The sequence below is a fragment of the Nanorana parkeri genome, unplaced genomic scaffold (genome assembly GCF_000935625.1).
Source record: "Nanorana parkeri isolate BGI_ZX_2015 unplaced genomic scaffold, ASM93562v1 scaffold220, whole genome shotgun sequence".
NCBI classification, from domain to species: domain Eukaryota; kingdom Metazoa; phylum Chordata; class Amphibia; order Anura; family Dicroglossidae; genus Nanorana; species Nanorana parkeri.
Window position 1 is genome coordinate 1,431,782 of NW_017306488.1, and position 18,621 is coordinate 1,450,402.

The 18,621-nt window shown below is 42.3% G+C and overlaps 1 protein-coding gene across 1 annotated transcript in view; it reads left to right on the forward strand.

The window, feature by feature from the left end:
- Positions 1–18,079, forward strand: part of FGR (FGR proto-oncogene, Src family tyrosine kinase) — a 28,176-nt gene extending 10,097 nt beyond the window's left edge. The window contains exons 6-11 of the mRNA XM_018555962.1: positions 1,359–1,514; positions 4,283–4,462; positions 6,618–6,694; positions 13,447–13,600; positions 17,452–17,583; positions 17,827–18,079. Coding sequence (XP_018411464.1) covers positions 1,359–1,514; positions 4,283–4,462; positions 6,618–6,694; positions 13,447–13,600; positions 17,452–17,583; positions 17,827–18,035 — 908 coding nt within the window. The 3' untranslated portion in view covers positions 18,036–18,079. The remainder of the gene's footprint in view (positions 1–1,358; positions 1,515–4,282; positions 4,463–6,617; positions 6,695–13,446; positions 13,601–17,451; positions 17,584–17,826) is intronic.
- Positions 18,080–18,621: the final 542 nt, after the last annotated feature.

The window sequence follows — 18,621 nt, forward strand, 5'->3', positions numbered from 1 at the left end:
AAGGGGCCCTTGTCCTAATCGACATGGGAGATCGCCTGGCAAAGCACCCTCCCCATGTTGACTGGGCATGCGGCCTGGTATGGTGCAGGGTATGGTGCACCCTCCCCTTTCCTGCTCTGCCAGGCTGCTGCTAGGATGAAGGGTCTGATAAGGGATTTTAGGGGGGGCCCACACTTAAAAAAATTTGGGGGGGGGGTTGGGGCCCCCCCCTTAAGTTCCTACCAGACCTAAAGGGTCTGGTATGAATTGGGGGGTGGGGGGCACACACTGTTTTTTTTATTGTTTCTGTGGAGAAAATTAAAAGAAAAATATAATTTTTTTTCTAATGTTACTTTGCTGCAACGAAAATTCATTTGTAAATATCATTTAACTCATCCGAAATTAACAAAAATGTCATATTCGTCTGAATCTGAATCCCGAAATGAATTGACTTTCAGACCTGAATTCTGAAAAACAAAATAACAAAAAATCCAAAACGAAACAAACCTAATTTTTTGCTGGCTTACCGTTCACTTTGCAAAGGAATTTTTTCCATAGTTTAGTGAATGTGGGGATAATTCCCTTTGCAAATAATACCCATTCAAAAGCAAGAAAAGAAAAAAAACAGGATTTTTGCTTGCACATGATTGCATGTTGGAAGTTAGCAGAGCTGTGCCTCATTCAATAAGTTAATGGAAAATTATCTTGCAAAGTCTATTTTTCTTTAGTAAATCATCCCCAAAGACTCTTGTCACCATCATAAATTACATACTGCCTAATTTAAAAAAAACCTATACCAGTAGAACTTGCACGTCCAAATTTGACAAAATATGGGGGCCGTGTATAGTGGCTGTTCTGAGCCTAGTTTAAGCTGTGTGGCAAATCTGTAACATGTACTAATGTTTGAGATCTGTGATTTCTTGTATTTTAACTTCTGTAAAACAAAAAAACCCTGAGTTTTAGGGGGTTAGGAGAAGAGTATTGTGTTAATGTGAGAATGTGTGTGAAAAATAAACGGATTCATGTTGCTTCATTAGATCATTTTTTTTGTTTTTTTAAACATTGTCAAAGTATATTTCTAAGTAAAACACCTTCAACATGAGTTATTTCTATCTCCATTCATACAAAAATACAACGATTTAGCAATATATGAATATAATCAATCGGCATCTAAAAATAGCACCGCTGAGATGTACATAACTATGACTATGGTGACATCATGTGGTAACATTTGGTATTGCTAGTCTGAGGCTTTTCTATCTTAGTCTTATTTCAAGTTTTTTCATTTGTTCTCAAGATAGAAAAAAATGGAACTAAAAGATTTGTTTCATACTTTTTAATTTACCCAGTGATAATATGGAAATGTATTTTATTTTTAGAATACAACGATGGTTTGTGCCAGTTATTAAAAAGGCCGTGTGTCAACCTGAGGCCTCAAACTATGGGGCTAGCAAAAGATGCCTGGGAAATATCAAGAGACTCTATCACCCTAGACAAAAAATTGGGACAGGGCTGCTTTGGAGATGTCTGGAAGGGTAAGACCCTCTAAGATTCTTTGATGTGTTTACAAAACTACTTAAACTACTAAAACTACTTATATAAACCACTGTTCAGATCTGAAGCCCGATACTACAGATTTCATTACCTTTCAGTACCCACGTTTCTGGATAGATTTATGTTTTTGCCCATTCAGGGTACAGTAAAAGGGCCAGTTAACTCCCCCATTCCCAAGCAGTATATACTCACTTTTCCTTTGTTTCCCTGCCACTCTATTCACCTACCTGGAGCGAAGAGAAAAAAGTGGAACTTTCAAGTTTGGGTAAGCAGGTGACACGTTCCTCCTCTACTTTGCGACAGTGCTGGTACCTTGTGGTTGACCCACAGCTGTTACATGGGTGCAGAGAGGGTATGCAACATTAAAACAAAGAAGTGAGGTAGATCTCAGATATGTTCTTGATTCAATGGTCAGTAGTAGGGCTCACAATTTAAAACCTAGATAGAAGACTTGGTCCTAGGCATTAGAGGAATTAACACCCAGCTGCTAATTAATTTCTGCCATTTATTGATGGGTAGCATGTTTCTTACAGAACCCCTAACCTACCCATGCCAACCCTACTGATCACATTGTGTATTAACAGTGCGGACATTAGTTCATTATTCGCTATGGCTGGATTGTTACAGAACTAAAGGTTGAGATAGGCAAACAGTGCTGGGTCCTGTGCCTCCTTTGCAGGGTGAAGCAAGACAAGTCTGCATCTGAGGTCAATACTGTTATTAAAACAGTTTATTGAGGAGATAAAAAGCTTGGGGAGCTCATTTTTTTTAAATATACAGCCATTCTTCAACTAAAGACACCTATTGGAACTCTAATGTCACTTGGAGGGTGTTTGTCTTGTCAGCTCACTCCTCTGAGTGTAATCTGTTAAAGGAGTCCTGGAGTTTCTCTGCAGAGCCCAGTTCAGTTATTTGCAAGAACACTATTAGCCTGTCTGTTATAGGATTGAATCTTCTCCCAACTAGCAAGGTAATCTAAAAGGATCATCAGATTTGACCCCTTGCATCACCATAGGCCATTACTTGCACTGTAGCCGCTGAGAAACTGCATGCCCCAGCATACCCTTCTCATAATTCATTGAGTGGCTTGTATTTCTTGAGAAGGACTGCTGTTTACCCAGACCTATCAGACATGCAGCTGAAAATCACACCTCTAGATAAAACTATTTTCCTGTGCTTTGAGTACAGGTAACACTAGTTATATGATGAGAGGTTTCATACATTAGGTACATCTATATATTTCACATTCAGCCTGGGTCCATTGCTAACAGCACATGTTGCCTTATTTTTTTTCCAGAAAAGCTTATACTTCTATCGATGGGTCCTTACCATTTTAAAGACAGCAGATGATCTGGAAATACCCAATAATTATTCCACCCTTACTGATAATGCTCCAGGCTCAGTTTCAGTAAAAACAGATTCTTTGATTGCAGCAGCTAGATGAGTAGTTCCGCTGGAAAACACCTTATTCACCCATAGTATCTGAATACATATTTGAAGCATGTCAAATTAAATGCATGGAGGAACTGTTACTGGAAACTGAGGAACCTGTCAGAAGCTTATGTCCTTTTAGTTCCAATGGAAGAGTTTGAGAAAATCCCAGCTATTCTGCAGAGGAAAAGATTTCCTGCCACTCGATAATGCTGATTTTGTGCAATGAGATATTTGTAAAATACATATTCAACAGCACTTTCAACAAGCAGATAGTTTATGGTTTAGAAATGATCAAACCTTACAGTGTATATCTCAAGTCACTGCAAAGCAGTAGCAGGTGCCATCGAATATTTCCAGCACACTGAACGGTTTTGTTTTCAATATACAGCCTTTAGAAGTAAAATGATTTGGTTGAAAACAAAATGAATTCCCTGTATGATGCCCATACGTTGAGCATGCTGAAGGCTGCAAATATGCCACAACATATACTGCTATAGTATAGAGATTATAGCAGTATGAAAAAATTAAATTAAATGCCCATACTTTGTAAAAGATCTGCTAGACATAGGGGTCCTATATCTACAAATATATAAAGATAAAATGGGATAAAGTTGAAGAACAGAGCATACACAGGGCTATACACAGCACCACGGCTATAATGACCCAGCCTGGGGCTATTGCCTCAAACTGTATCTCTTTGGGTCATGTGGGGGTGCGGCAGCAGAGTGGTATGGCCGCTCTGCTGTACAATGCTTGCAGTGTGCCTGCCGCCCCCTTTCTGGCCAGAGCATCCCAGGTTGCTAAGAACTGGGCGGGGACATGTGTAAGGGCCAAACACATCTCCCTTCCCAGGTCTTAGCAACCTAGGACTCTGGCTGGCGTCCCACTCAGCTCCTGGCAACCAGTGATGTCACTGGGTGGGGCGCTAGCGAGCTGGGTAAGGAGATGATGCAGAGACCACAAGCCACAGCTTTCACCACCAGCACCTTGCCTCCTCCTCCCGCAGCTGCCTCAGCGAAAAGGCTATGGATGCCCCTGTATAGCATAATATATATAGTACACTGCATATATATTCTTGGCGCTGGCCTTCTATCAGTGGAAAAATAGTGACCAGCTGAAAAAGTAAAATCCTTTAGTTTGTCCAGCTACAGGGTTGTTTGCACAGAAATGCCAAGTAGTATCCCTAGACCTACGACAGTTTTCTGATCTAATTGAAATTGGCTGGTAAGATGGTGATCATGTAATGCTGATCACAGTTGATATACAGGGGTGCATAAGCATTGTTATATCTCTTATATATCTTCACAATTATAAGGAACATGGAATGGGTCAACAAAGGTAGCTGTGAAGACTCTCAAGCCAGGAACAATGTCCCCAGAAGCATTCTTACAAGAGGCTCAGATAATGAAGAGGCTCCGCCACGATAAACTAGTTCAGCTATATGCAGTGGTTTCTGAAGAACCCATATTTATTGTGACTGAGTTTATGGGACAAGGTAAGTTTTGTAGCTCAAGTGCCCCTTTATTAATTGATCATTTAGTATTTGATATACCTCTCTCCCAGCCAAGAACTTAAGGAAGTCTTATGCTGTTAGCTTCTATGCGGCTACACTATTCTGCTTTGCACTGTCCATCAGAATAGTGTAATTCTGGTCATGGACACAAATTGTTAATAGGTTATATTAAGTGATTTCAGAAGCTCTTTGTTTTAAATATATCCTTTGTGACACAAAGGGTTTTTCCTCATCATTCAAATGCGTAAGTATCCCTTTTCTATCACATGCTTCTTCTCACCCATCGTTCCTTTCCATACCTAGGCACAGATTCATAAAAAGTGCATACAATCTAGTCCCCAGGATATAGTGAAAAATCAGAAACGTAATGTTTAATTATGCACAAAGGACAAATTGGGCTAAACGTATGAGTGTAGAGTATAACTGGGCTTAAGATTATATTTCTTGTTGCTCACTGCAACCAATCAGCTTCACTAATTGGACTGTACAAATTATAACTGAAAGCTAATTGGTTGCTACAGATAACAAAAATTCTACTGCTAACACATTTTTCATACACCAGGTCCATTACTCTTGTACAAAACTGTGCCCACGCAGAGATGTGTGGTTATAGTTGATGGCAAAGGGGGCCTTTGGGGGCCGATGTTCTGAAAATTGTCCCTCAGTGGTATTTTTTCTTTAAACTGTCAAAATGACTCCATTCATTATTCACAGTTTTATAACATTTAGTCTCAGAAACGGTAGTTACTTTTCATCTTGATCATTCAGCTGCAGAAGCAAATCTGAATGGCAAATGAATGAAAAATCAACTCCTTAAAGCTGAACTTCAGACACAGCTATTTTTTTCTGTTTTCAAATCTTTAATTCACACATTACCAATGTCATTTTTGTATTACTTCAGGTTTTCTCTGAGCTTTGCTGAGAGTTGCTGATGTGTACAGCGGGGAGCTGCGCTTCTGGCTCACCGCTGCATTGGAACAGTGTCTATGAACAACACCAGTTCTGTTGTTGTGCCTCCATAAGTGGAGCTTAGAGGGCTTCTGAAGTAATAAAAAAATGACAGTATTAGGCCCTTTTCACACGGGTGATCCAATCTGGTCTGTCTGTCAGTTTTTCAGGAGGACCCAATCCTCAGCAGCCGGGTGGAAGTGGATGGGAATCCACCCCAGGTTACCCCTGACTCCGACCAGGTCCGTAAAAACAAACGGAACAGGGTTCCACTTTATCCCCGATCTGGCAATCTGATGTAAACGGACACATGTCTATATACACCTGATTCCCCATAGATCGACATGGGGTCTGGCAGTTTTAGTTCTTTCCTCCTTTGCAAAATGGAGGAAAAGAATGAACGGACATGGACCTGTATTGCTCTGATCAGGAGGGGATTTGTGCATGTTTACAAACCGGATCACCGCTCCCACCAGATCCCTCTAGGCTACTAGACTAGTTCCCACAGTTCTCACCTTCTAAACACCAGTCATGTCTAATGCAGGTTCCAACATTAGATGTGAGGACACGGAGGGACATTCCGCAAGCCGGGTGGGGGGGCATGGGTGTCAGGTAAGTAAAAGTGCTTTACTCCAGTCCCCTAGGCATAAACAAGACCCACTGCAAGGTTCATTTTTTGGTTTGCCTGGGCTTTAAAGCTCGAGATGGGATTTAAAACGTACTACAAACAGTCTGTAAATCCTTCTTTAGGTTTACCAACAACTATGTAGTGGCCTACAAGATTGGATACCAATTGGATGGGTTGTTTAGGTAGTTGCTCACACTAGATAGTTGTTGGAAAATCTAAAGTAGACTATACAGTGATTGTAACATGTGTAACCAGATTTATAGAACCGTCATTACAAGGATGGTTCTTGATTTCAAGCATCGCTTGTGAATCTTTGGCCATTTCTGAATTCCTAGAGCTATAATGAGTGAGAGGTACTCATTATCTCAGAGAGATCTTCCAGCTAGATGGAAAATCTCTCTATGAACTGGCTTATCCTTTTTCTCTACTGTGGCGAATAGGACAATTTTAAAAACTGCTGTGAACTTCAGGTTAGCATAGAAGCAGTATAAATGATGACATGGTAAGTTATAATCTCCTACTGCTGTGATGTGTACTTTCTTAGTTTTTTCTATTCTACAGGAAGCCTGCTAGAATTCATGAAAGATGGGGATGGACAATATTTAAAGTTGCCAGAATTAGTGGACATGTCGGCACAGGTTAGTGGGATTTCGTACCGTGTAATTATAATTTATGCCCACTAGTCCAGACTACTTCTTCCTGTAGTCACTATTTCCTTCTCCATCTGTTACACAATGTTAACGGGTATGTTCAATCATTACCCAAATTTACACCCAAACCGCCCCCAAACCTTCTAGAGCATGTTGCAGCATTCATTTGTTTCTTTTGTTTTGCTCTCATAGCTTGTGACAGCTTTGACTGTGACATCATCATTACTAATTCTTGCAGGGACAGGTGCTGGAAGCTCAGTTTCTACTGATGTAGAAATGACCCCAGATCTACATATCCCAAAGACCTCAAGTTTTTGGGCAGGCTTTTGGAAGTCAATGCAGAAACATTGATTTGCTGATTAAGAAATCAACATTTGCATGTTAAGAAAAACAGAGAGTGGTGGGGGATAGGAGTTCTGTAGTCCAGCAGACAGGGCTGACAACGCAGTCTGAGATTTCAGTGCAGAAAAGGTACGGTGCTGTCAATCCAAACAAGAAGTTAGGATCACACTAGTATTCTGACAGACCAACAATCATTCATCTGTGCTTGCAGGTTTTTTTAAATCAATGGGCATGTATTAGAGAGATGCAAATGTTTGTTTTTTCATTTTGCCCTTTAACTTTATGTTTTCTTTGATGCAATGTAGTGCATGTTCGTGATCCATTAATGCCCATAAAGTGAACCTTTGTTACTGTACACCTACTAATGCAACCATGTACCTAAGAACAGGCAGCTAAACGTACCTTCTTGTGCTTTCAGACGCCTTTCAGGTTTTGGGCCAATTGCAGCACCTTGTTATTGGTCAATAACTATGACAGGCTTCCTTACTCACTAACAATAAGGTTGGGAATGGGGCAGGCCCAAGATCAATGTCAGAAGTTGAGATTTGCATAATAAAGCAAATGTGTAACCTGATCAAGGTATTAAAAAACATATAACATGAAATATTATGAATTTAAATGGGCAAAGGGCTAACAAGTACCAAAGGTTCAATGATCAGAACCAACAAAAGGGATCAAAACTGTAAAGTTGTTTAAACCAACATCTGCACAATTATCTGCACACTTCATGAAGGTCAGTGACTCAGGATATCGAAGCCACTAGAGCAGCATGACAGCTAGGCAACTAGCATTTCCAAAAGGCGAGGACAATGGCAATCTCCATATTAATTTTCGTACAGGTTTTTACACAGAGTTCCAGTTCCAATGCATTGGGTAACGCCTGTAAACCACAGGTCTCTCGTGCCTCTAATGTTCCTGCCTCAATCAAGCCCAGGGTCTCCGCCAAAACATTCACTCAGATTCAGTCTCACAAAGCCAATTCTAAACATTAGCAGCTTTCACAAAGGCCGCTACAATCTGCAATGAAGTACTAGCACAGTAAATAAATCAATATACCTATTTAAATGTTTCTATCACTGTTAGGGCAACATGTGCAAACATTAATATTCTCATTGTGCCAAATATAATGCTGGTGTAACAGCGAGATTGTAAGAGTAAATAAGGTAGTGTTGCTTGTACAAAATAGAGATCCTATTGGTATTTAGTAACCCCAAACTCAACTTTCACAGGACCTTATGTATTTAAAGCCCCACTCCACTTTTGTAACAAAAAAAAAATATTGATCTTGCAGCAGAAAAAAAAAAAAAGGCACCTCTGGCTGCAATACTTACCTCCTCCACCTCCTCTCTGGTGCTGTTTCACAGACTCATCACTCTCTGATCCATTGCTGGTCCTATTCTATATTGAATTATGCCCAGAACCATTTAACCCACTTTTTATGAGCCCAGGACATGATTTTATTCACTTGGGGTGCATGCTGGTCTGCGTTCACTGTACTCCCGTAAAAGATCAACTATTTTTTTGTGCCCAAGCAGGAGGATGAGATTGTGAAAATAATTGTATTCAAACAATATTTTAAATAGATATGTAAGAGAAAGTAAATATGTAGAAAGTATAAGGCAGAGTTAGTCCGATATACTGACGGATGCTGTGGTTTGTACAAAATCAACGCCTTTGTTTTTTTAATCTTGTTCCATGAAAAAACATGGATGCTTCCACTACTGTCCTGTTTTTCTGAATTTGCTAGTTGCGTGGCTGTCAGGCTGACCTACTTCCTTCAATGCACTTCAGTGCCCTTTTTGCTTAAATCCCAACTTAACTTAAGACTTAACTTAAGAAACACCCCTTGATGTAGGGCTACCCCTGCATTGCAAGGGTTAACTGCTCTTTTCTGTCTAGGGTACTTGTGTAAAGGACTTTTACTTACCTAATCCCCGCTCCCACATGCTCCAAGACCAGCGTACGTAACCTGTTCCCCCCACTCCAGAGGCCCCTTGGACATTATCACATAGAGCGCAGGGCCCATAGACCTTCATTATATGTGAGGACACTGAGGGACAGTGTACAAGAAGGACTGTAGGAGAAATGAGGTGAGCGCTGACTGACAGGGAAGTGGGGAAAGTGATTTTTCACAGATACCCCAGACCCTTGGTTCTCAACTGGTAGGCCGTGACCCAAATATGGGTTGCGACCCCGTGTTCAGTGGGTCACCACATGGCTTCCATTTTTCTAGGTGAGAGGCTCCTCTGCCTCCCCCCATTGCCAAGTTCTATAGCCAGTTCTATAGCCAAGCAGCCATTCAAAATATTGTGCCCTATGCCGAGTGTCAGCTTGAGATGGTATTGGGGGTATAGCCTCGAGGGAGCTCCATCCACACATGCATTGCTTGCAGCTCCCTCATGTGTGTTGTAGAGGTGCCTGTACCAGAATGACATCACATTCTGTGTTGCAATTAGTTTAAATGGTGCCCCAAGCGCACCTCCCACCCACAGTTCGTACGCCCACAGCGGAACACGCGGTGCCTTGTGTTCCATTGCAGTGCACCTTGGGTCGCGACTTAATGGCCAAGGACAAATGTGGGTCCTGAGGTTACACAGGTTAAGAACCACTGCTCTAGACGTAAACGAGCAGTTAACTTTTGGAGTGCAGGTGTAGCCCCTCTGCAAGGGGAGTTTTTTTTTATTTACCCTAGACATAGGCTGTAACTTCAATGCACTTAAAGGAGAACTATGAGATGAGTGATTTCCACTCACCTCATAGTTCTAGCCGACCTGTGACAATGAGACTGTCACAGGTCGGCTCAGTAGATCGGGAGGTGAGCGAACACATACCAGGTTCGCTCACCTCTCGATCCTGTCACGGCTCTCTGCCGTGACAGGGGGAGGGCTGGATTCCCCTCTCCCCGCTCCGATCTGCCAGCGCTGACTGGCGGAACGGATGGGGGAGGGGGCGGGTACAGCTGGCTCTGACTCTAGATAGGCAGAGCCAGCTGTCAATCACGCAGCTGGGCGGATCCCGTCATCTACGTCGGGATCCGCTCCGGCTGCGACGTCTCAGTATAGCGCGAGCTGTAGCTCGCGCTATACTGAGCTTAGGGTAACGGGAGGACGCTAGTTTGTGTCCTCCCGTTACCCTAAGGAGAACTATGGGGAAAAACACTGACCCCATAGTTCTCGTTTAATTCACTGACCCAGAGCAAGTATGCAGTTAAAGACCTCTGATGCCTCTTTGACTTTCCCTATCTCCTGACTTCTTGTGGGTCAGTAACCCAAAGTATTAAAGACAGTATGGTCAGCATAGCAGCCAAGTAACTCTTATTTTCAGAAAGAGATCAGCAATGGCAGTTGCAACCATAGTTATCTCATGACATGTTTACTTTAAATCACCTTCATTGTACATGCATTAATAGTAAATAATAATTGGTTTGGTTTATTTTGTTTTCAAAGCTTCTGTTTTCAAAATAATGTTTTCTGATTTCACTAGACAGTACCTACTGTACATCCAATTTTTCTTTGTCCATCATTCATTGAGGCCCACAGCACAGCAATTAGAGTGGCAGTATATACTTAAAGGTCTGTCATTGCAGTGATGTGTCATGTAATAAACTTGGAAAAAAGGTATTTACGTTGAGTGCAAAAAATCCTAATTTCTCTATCATTGATTGAGGGACACAGTGCTGCAATTAGACAGTAGCGGGTATATATTGCCGCAGCTCTGTAATTGAAATGCTTTGTCTTTTATTAAACTCAGTGTAAAGATTTTGTGGTACAAAACATCCTAATTTTACCAGTAAGCATTCAACGCACAACTAACAGTTCCCAACGCAGTTTTTTGCTGTGTGTGAAAATTGTTTCCTTCTTTGACTTAAAGTTGAACTCCGGTCAGCTTGTAAAAAATACCCTCTGGTAGCTGTCGCCGTCTCAAGTACTGTATTAATAAACTCACTAAGTTATCGGGGCTGTACCAGAAAAATACTTTCCTTATTTCTCCACTCAAAGCCGCTCCACTGCGCCAGTCGTGCAGCCTCACCGACGTCATCACATACAATGCAGAACCAGTGGTCCTACACTGTATGTGAGTACATCAGGGCCCCACCTCCTTTTCGGGAGCTGCTAGTGGGGGGAGCAAGGCATACGGTTTTATTTACTATAGGTGTTTATATATACTGTAGTACCGTCAATGTATGCAGCGCTCAGGCCCGGATTCCCCACAAGGCCACCGAGGCCTGGCCTCGGTGCGGCAGGGCGCAGAGAGGCGGCAGTGCTGTGAAATTCCGGAACATACAGCTCTGGGTGCCGGGCGGTAAGGCCCCATTCACACTGAGCGACATGAAAATCACGCAACTTTGAGCGACTTTGAGCGACATTGAGCGACATTGAGCGATATTGAGCGACTTATCGCGACTTTTCCTATTGGGCTGTATGCAATCAGGAGCAATATCGCTCAAAATCGCTCTAAAAAAGGAACATGTAGGAGCGACAAGCTACCAGCGACGAGCTACAAGCGATATTGAGCGATATTGAGCGACGAGATGTGAACAGCTCCATTGAAATAGATTGGAGAAGCTACATAGAGCGATATCGCGTGGAAATATGAGCGATATCGCTGCAAAAATTGCTCCATAAATCGCTCAGTGTAAATGGGGCCTAAGTTGCTTTCTACACTTAGTCCTGCTTTGCACAAGCAGGGCTAAATGTAGAACAGGGAAGCGTTTACAAGTGATCTCCGCGATGGCGCCAAGATCACTTGTAATAAGTTTGCAGCCTGTCCGTCCTCCCCTTCACCCATTCGCCCACCCCCCGCATCTAACTCTCTCCTCGCTGGCTCCGTCCTTCCCCTGCCGCCGAGTCTCTCTCCTGTCTCGAGTCCCTGCGGCCGATGCAGGGAGCAGAGAGGCAGGGTTACTTTTCACTCCGTGTACACAGTGAGAGGGGAGAGCAGTCTTCCCCTCTCACCTGATTAAAAAAAAAGTTTAAAAAAAAAAAATTGCGGAACCTGGCCTTGGGGCAGCAGGGAGAGTAAATCTGGCCCTGGCAGCGATGTAAATAGTATTCATTCTAATCAGCCACTGCCCTCAAGGACCTTACAGTCTAAGGTCCCTATTTCACATGGACACATACTAGGGCCAATTTAGACAGGAGCCAAATAACCCACCAGCAGTGGGTGGGAGGAAACCCCTGCAAGCAAAGCAAAAATATGCAGACTCAATGCAGACAGGGTCTTGGCTGAACCTGGATTTGAACCAGGGGCCTTAGTGCTGCAAGGTATGTTATAGCCCCTAGACCTAATGAGCATTAGACCCCGCAGTGCGTGCATCAAAAACAATCCTTTGTGAACAAGGAAAGTGAAGCGTTAAATAACACAACAGATAAAAGTGCACAAGGGTGTTGTGGTCCTCCTCTGAAGAGGAAGGGCCTCGAATTTCTGAACCCCCAGGGCAATAAGCTATTAGACCGAAACCAGATGATCCTTAGGGACCAGCTGAAGCCAGTCTACCAAGTAATTGGTTGGGGAAAGGAAAGGACCTGAAGAGGACCACAGAGCCTCTCCCCAGAGACCAGGGTGGGCCCCAAAGGCACCCACACCCTCCATCATCTGTGGGGTAAAAAGTGTCATGCTAAGTGCTATAAATAAGTAACATCACGCTGGCACAAGGCCAAGGCACTCCAGTCTTTTCTGCACAAAGCTTCTTGGGCAGGCCTTCCAGCTTGCCTGGGGCATTTTTTTTTTAATCTTGGCTGCAAGGCCTGCCCAAGAAGCTTTGTGCAGAAAAGGCTGGAGTGCCTTGACCCTGTGCCAATGGCACACAGTGTGGTCCCAAATCCATAGTGTTTCTGTGGCACCCCTGGGATAACACCTCCAGAGGGCACAGCACCACAGCTTACTAGAGAAGGGAGGAGATACCAGAGGGATTTCTTTACAAGCTGAGCTTTACTGTAAGTCATATAAGGAAAACTTTTTTTACTCATAGCAAAAAAAAAGAAGTAAGTTGTGGTTATTTAGAATGTAATTATTTTCTAATGCTGATATGCTCATTAATACATGCACTGAAAGGATCATTTGAGCTGCATATTGGACTTCAGTAACTGCTGCCCTATTGTCTTTTTTAGCATGCTGGTAATTTGTATTATATTCTTGAACTATAGTAGTGTCCACACATGTAAAGGATTCAGAAAGCTCAAAAGCTTGCTATACTGGTTAATAAATAATTGTATGTGTGGCCAGCATTACCCAGAAGCTGGTTCTGCTTACTTTCTTCACTTAGACTCTCCATCAATATTAGTTTCTACTTTTAGAACTCCCTGGCACATGTGACCACTTAATTCTCACTTGCCAAGGACTCTCAACCCCACTCTGTCAACCTCATCCGTCTGACCAAATCGTTTCCGTTTTTTTAGATAGCTTCTGGCATGGCATATATTGAACGAATGAATTATATTCACCGTGACCTCAGAGCTGCCAATATTCTGGTTGGGGACTACTTGATCTGTAAGATTGCAGACTTTGGCCTTGCTCGTCTCATTGAAGACAATGAATACACAGCTCGACAGGGTAATGACATTTCATTTATTCTCCACTTTTTGGTCTCCATTTCAAGTTGATAACAGCGATGGCTTCTGGGTAAACTTAAAGTGTTTGTAGGAAGGATGAGGGTAGATGAACTGCACCAGCTCTGACAAGGAAACCTCAGTAGGCAGGTTTAAAACAGAATTAAGTAACATATTAAGAAAGATCAGGCTACATTATACTACCAAGTGTATGCAATAGGAAACAGAACAAAATGCAAAATACAGCAACTCAGAGCATCCAATAGGCAGCCATGTAAGACTGTTCTGAAGGTAAGATGAAATGTGATGTATGGGGTATTGCACATGCAGGGCATATGCAGTAATGTGTATTGTTTTCCATTATATGCACGTTTTTTGTAGTTTACGTATGCATATTCTTTGTCCATACAATATAAAAATTAATGCGAAAACATTCAAAACAGAGATTTTTCTTTGTATTGATTTAAAATGTGTATTGACAAGTTTTCCAAATATAACAACAACCATAAACAAGTAACAAAAAGTATAAACAACAATACAAAGAATACAATATTGCACCCTACTCACCCATCTCCTCAAATGACACGCCCAGTCCCAATCAAACAGTAAAGAAGAAGAGAGATTGTTCATGCCGCAGATGCATCAAAAGTGCACAAAGCTGCACTGCAGTCATTCTAATACTTTTTAAGGACAGACAGTGTTCAAAACTAGGTTTAAAACTGATAATGAGATCTGTCAGCACAGTACAGACAGGGTACATTATGTTAAACAGTAATCCCTAACCCTCTTCCTATAGGAATATTCAGTTTAAGAAAAACTTAAAAGGGAAATACTTTTAAGGTGAGCTGAATGTACTTGCACGATCTGACTGTCCTTGGACAACAGTCACAAACATAACCATTCAGTGCAGCCAATATTTGTCATACGTGAAGGCAGGAAGGAGGAGGGTGGAACTGGCAGATGTTACCGATGCTGCTTATCACAAAAGAAACAATAGTCAATGGAGTAAGTCTTCAAGTCTTCAAACCTGAGCAGCCAACTTTTCCCCCGGAGCAATAAGTGGTTGTGTGCAGGGCACCTAAACATGAAACTGTCATCAAATCTGGCCAAATACGGACTTTTGTCACTGTGTCTCACCATTGTGTTTGTTTCTTGATCCTTGGAGCCCATTCATACTAATGAATCTTAACAACATGTACACAGTATTTATGTTTTCATAAAGCTTAATATTCTGCATTATTATTATTGCTATTATTATACATGATTTATACAGCGCCAACAGTTTGCAGAGCTCATACAAATGAATGGAAGGCAGTACAGTTACAATACAATTAAAACAGGATATGAACATAGAGGCTGCCATTGCTGAAAATACTTGTCTTGCTGTGACGCTGATCTTCTTCCTTCCATGCTTTTCAATCAAGAAGCCAGAAAAAATACACCAGCATTTCAGCAGGGACGTCCCAAGACCGGGTGTCACCCAGTCTCCAGACTGGGTGACACCCCGCAGTGTCGTCATCGCGCTTGCGCGGCCATCTGATTGACGCCTGCCGGCGGCCATCTTGGTGCTGGACGCCAGCAGAGAGAGGAGGGGACGTTCACCCGGCGGGATGAGGTATGCCTCTGGATCCCCTCCTCTCTCCTGACACTGTTGGGCTCTCAGTCCATGACTGAGTGGGGTAGTGTGGAATGTAGAACATGCAACACAGCATATAGAGTGGGGTAGTGTGGAATGTAGAACATACAGCACAGCATATAGAGTGGGGTAGTGTGGAATGTAGAACATACAGCACAGCATATAGAGTGGGGCAGTGTGGAATGTAGAACATACAGCACAGCATATAGAGCGGGACAGTGTGGAATGTAGAACGTACAGCACAGAATATATAGTGGGGTAGTGTGGAATGTAGAACATACAACACAGCATATAGAGTGGGGCAGTGTGGAATGTAGAACATACAGCACAGCATATAGAGTGGGGCAGTGTCAAATATAGAACCTACAGCACAGAATATAGAGTGGGGCAGTGTGGAATGTAGAACATACAGCACAGCATATAGAGTGGGGCAGTGTGGAAAATAGAACATACAGCACAGCATTTAGAGTGGGACAGTGGGGATGTAGAACATACAGCACAGAATATAGAGTGGGGCAGTGTGGAATGTAGAACATACAACACAGAATGTAGAGTGGGGCAGTGTCGAATATAGAACATAAAGCACAGCATATAGAGTGGGACAGTGGGAATGTAGAACATACAGCACAGAATATAGAGTGGGGCAGTGTGGAATGTAGAACATACAACACAGAATGTAGAGTGGGGCAGTGTCGAATATAGAACATAAAGCACAGCATATAGAGTGGGGCAGTGTGGAATATAGAACATACAGCACAGCATATAGAGTGGGGCAGTGTGGAATAGAACATACAGCACAGCATATAGAGTGGGACAGTGTGGAATGTAGAACATACAGCACAGCATCGCCACATCAATATGACATATTTGTCTATCACGGTTCTGTTCTGGTGCCACTCATTTACAGAGCAAGCTAATAATACCACCTGGGGGTAGAAAGTTTGGCTTTGGCTCTGGTGGTCTGCCTGGGCATGTGGGATTGGGAGTCTGCCCCCTTTGTCCCTATCTGTTTGCCCTCTTGCACTTATTGTATACTCTTTGAGCAGGGCTGCCAAGCTTACCTGAATTGTTACAGTACCATTCAGAGCCTCTTACCACCTCGAGGATGCTGTAGCCCATATGTGAACTGAAGCCTGGTGGTAGTTCAGATGTGACATCACTTACTAAACCTAGAAGGTCAATAGTTGGGCAGGGCCCTCCTTACCATCTTGTCTTGAATTGTATTGTGATTGTAATGTCTTCCCTATATTGTAAAGTGCTGCGCAAACTGTTGGCGTTATATAAATCCTGCATAATAATAATAATAATAGAGGGACAGCGATGCTCTGGCTGTAAGCAGCCGGTGATGAAGGTACCTGCATCAGGGAGGGAGCACTCTCTAAAGTTGCTGTCTCTTGTTGAAGGGCACATGCTCTGGCTGGCAGTGGTAGCCCCCATATTCCTATAACTGGCTTACTTACATTTTTGTTTTTAGTTTACATTTCCTTAACTCTAAATAGTATAAATATATGCAGGAGGCCCTTTTTATGTACTTATGGCATGCATAAAACCCAGACAAATAGCAGCGGTATTTTCAGAAGCACATATTGCATATAGGTCCCAAGATGGAACTGAAAATAAGTTATGCACGATTTCTATAAAAATAAGCCCAAGATGCAAGCAAAACACACAGAAGTTTAAGGTATCCTTGGCTATATTATGATTGGGTACAGTTATCAAAGAGTTAAGCTGCCCGTCCACCATAAGATTTTTCTTGTTAAGCCCCAAGGACTGATTGAGAGAAATCATTGAATTCCCCAGTCCACGATAAAGAGCATAGATGGACAAATTTCCCCTGTCAGCTATTGTTTTCTGGCACCCGCAGGTGTCAGAATACCAGAACAGTGACTGCAGTGACTCAATTGAAGAATCGACTTGTGTGGAGCTGAGTGGTAAGACAGGGCCACCCACGGATCTTTTGGCCAATTCAGCAGGAAAATGACAAAGTTCAATCCCTGAATAGCTAGTTAAGGGTAATGTCACATACAGTATATCATTATGCACACTGCAGTGTCCAGTTGAGGCCTTACATTTCTGCAGTATAAATCAGCGTATCTTGATGTTCACATAGGATCAGTATACAAAATGCAATGCCCTTTCTTTCAATGCAACTAATGCAAGCACCTTAATTATTGATGTAACTGTGTATTTTTCTTTCTTATCACTATGCTTTCAAACAGGTGCCAAATTTCCCATCAAATGGACAGCTCCAGAAGCAGCCATGTATGGCAGATTCACTATAAAATCTGATGTGTGGTCATTCGGAATCATGGTGTCTGAGCTGGTGACGAAGGGAAGAATTCCGTATCCAGGTGCAAAAAAAAAAAAATCTGCTAGGCAACAGGATCCGGGGAGCTTAGTGTAATGTAACAGATACACAGCTATACTTGAAAAACACACTAATAGATGGATATGTACAGATAGCATACAGTTTTAAGTATGAGTAAGCCCACATTTAGATGTTTATAAAAACAACTCTCCCCCTATAGATCTGCCTGTATTTCTTTTTAATCCTTCCCCTTAGATAACTGTTGCTTATTTTATTTCTACACTAGGAATGAATAATAGAGAAGTGCTTGAGCAGGTGGAAAAAGGGTACCGTATGCCCTGCCCTCCAGGGTGTCCCCCATCTCTTTACGACATTATGCTGCAATGCTGGAAGGGTGACCCGGAGGAACGGCCAACATTTGAGTACATGCAGTCCTTTCTGGAAGATTATTTTACAGCCACTGAGCCTCAGTATCAGCCAGGGGACAACATCTAAGACTGAGAAAGATTGTGGGAACTGCATTATCAATTAAAAAAAAATCACCTTTTGGATCTTTGCAATATAAAACCCCAAGGGACTTTCCTCATGAAAGAGATGACGATTGTTATTGTGACTACAAGTGCTGGATTTATACCTGTGCCTGTGGGCAAAGAAATTCTGGCTCCCTAAGCTTCTCCCTTTGTTTAGCCTCACTGTAAATTATGTCCCTTTTATTTTCCACAAACATATAAAGAAAAAATATATATTTAGCATTTTGTGTTAATGTTGTGTGAATGTTTGTGGTTCCACAGTAGTAGATGGAGTATTTTTGAAGACTGCAGCTCTATAATAGCTGAAGACAGGACATGACAGTCTAGGGCAGCATTTCCTAAACTATTTTTAGTTTCGGCACCCTTTAAAAGTATGCAAAATCTCTAGGCACCCCAGTCTACAATGTAACAAACAAATGTAAAAAAATGACATGTTGCACCTTCAAAATCTATACCAGACCCTTAGTCCACATAGGGATCGGGATCACATAAGCAGCCCTCTTCATATCAGAAGCCCCCTTTCACATCAAAAGACCCCCTTTACATCAGAC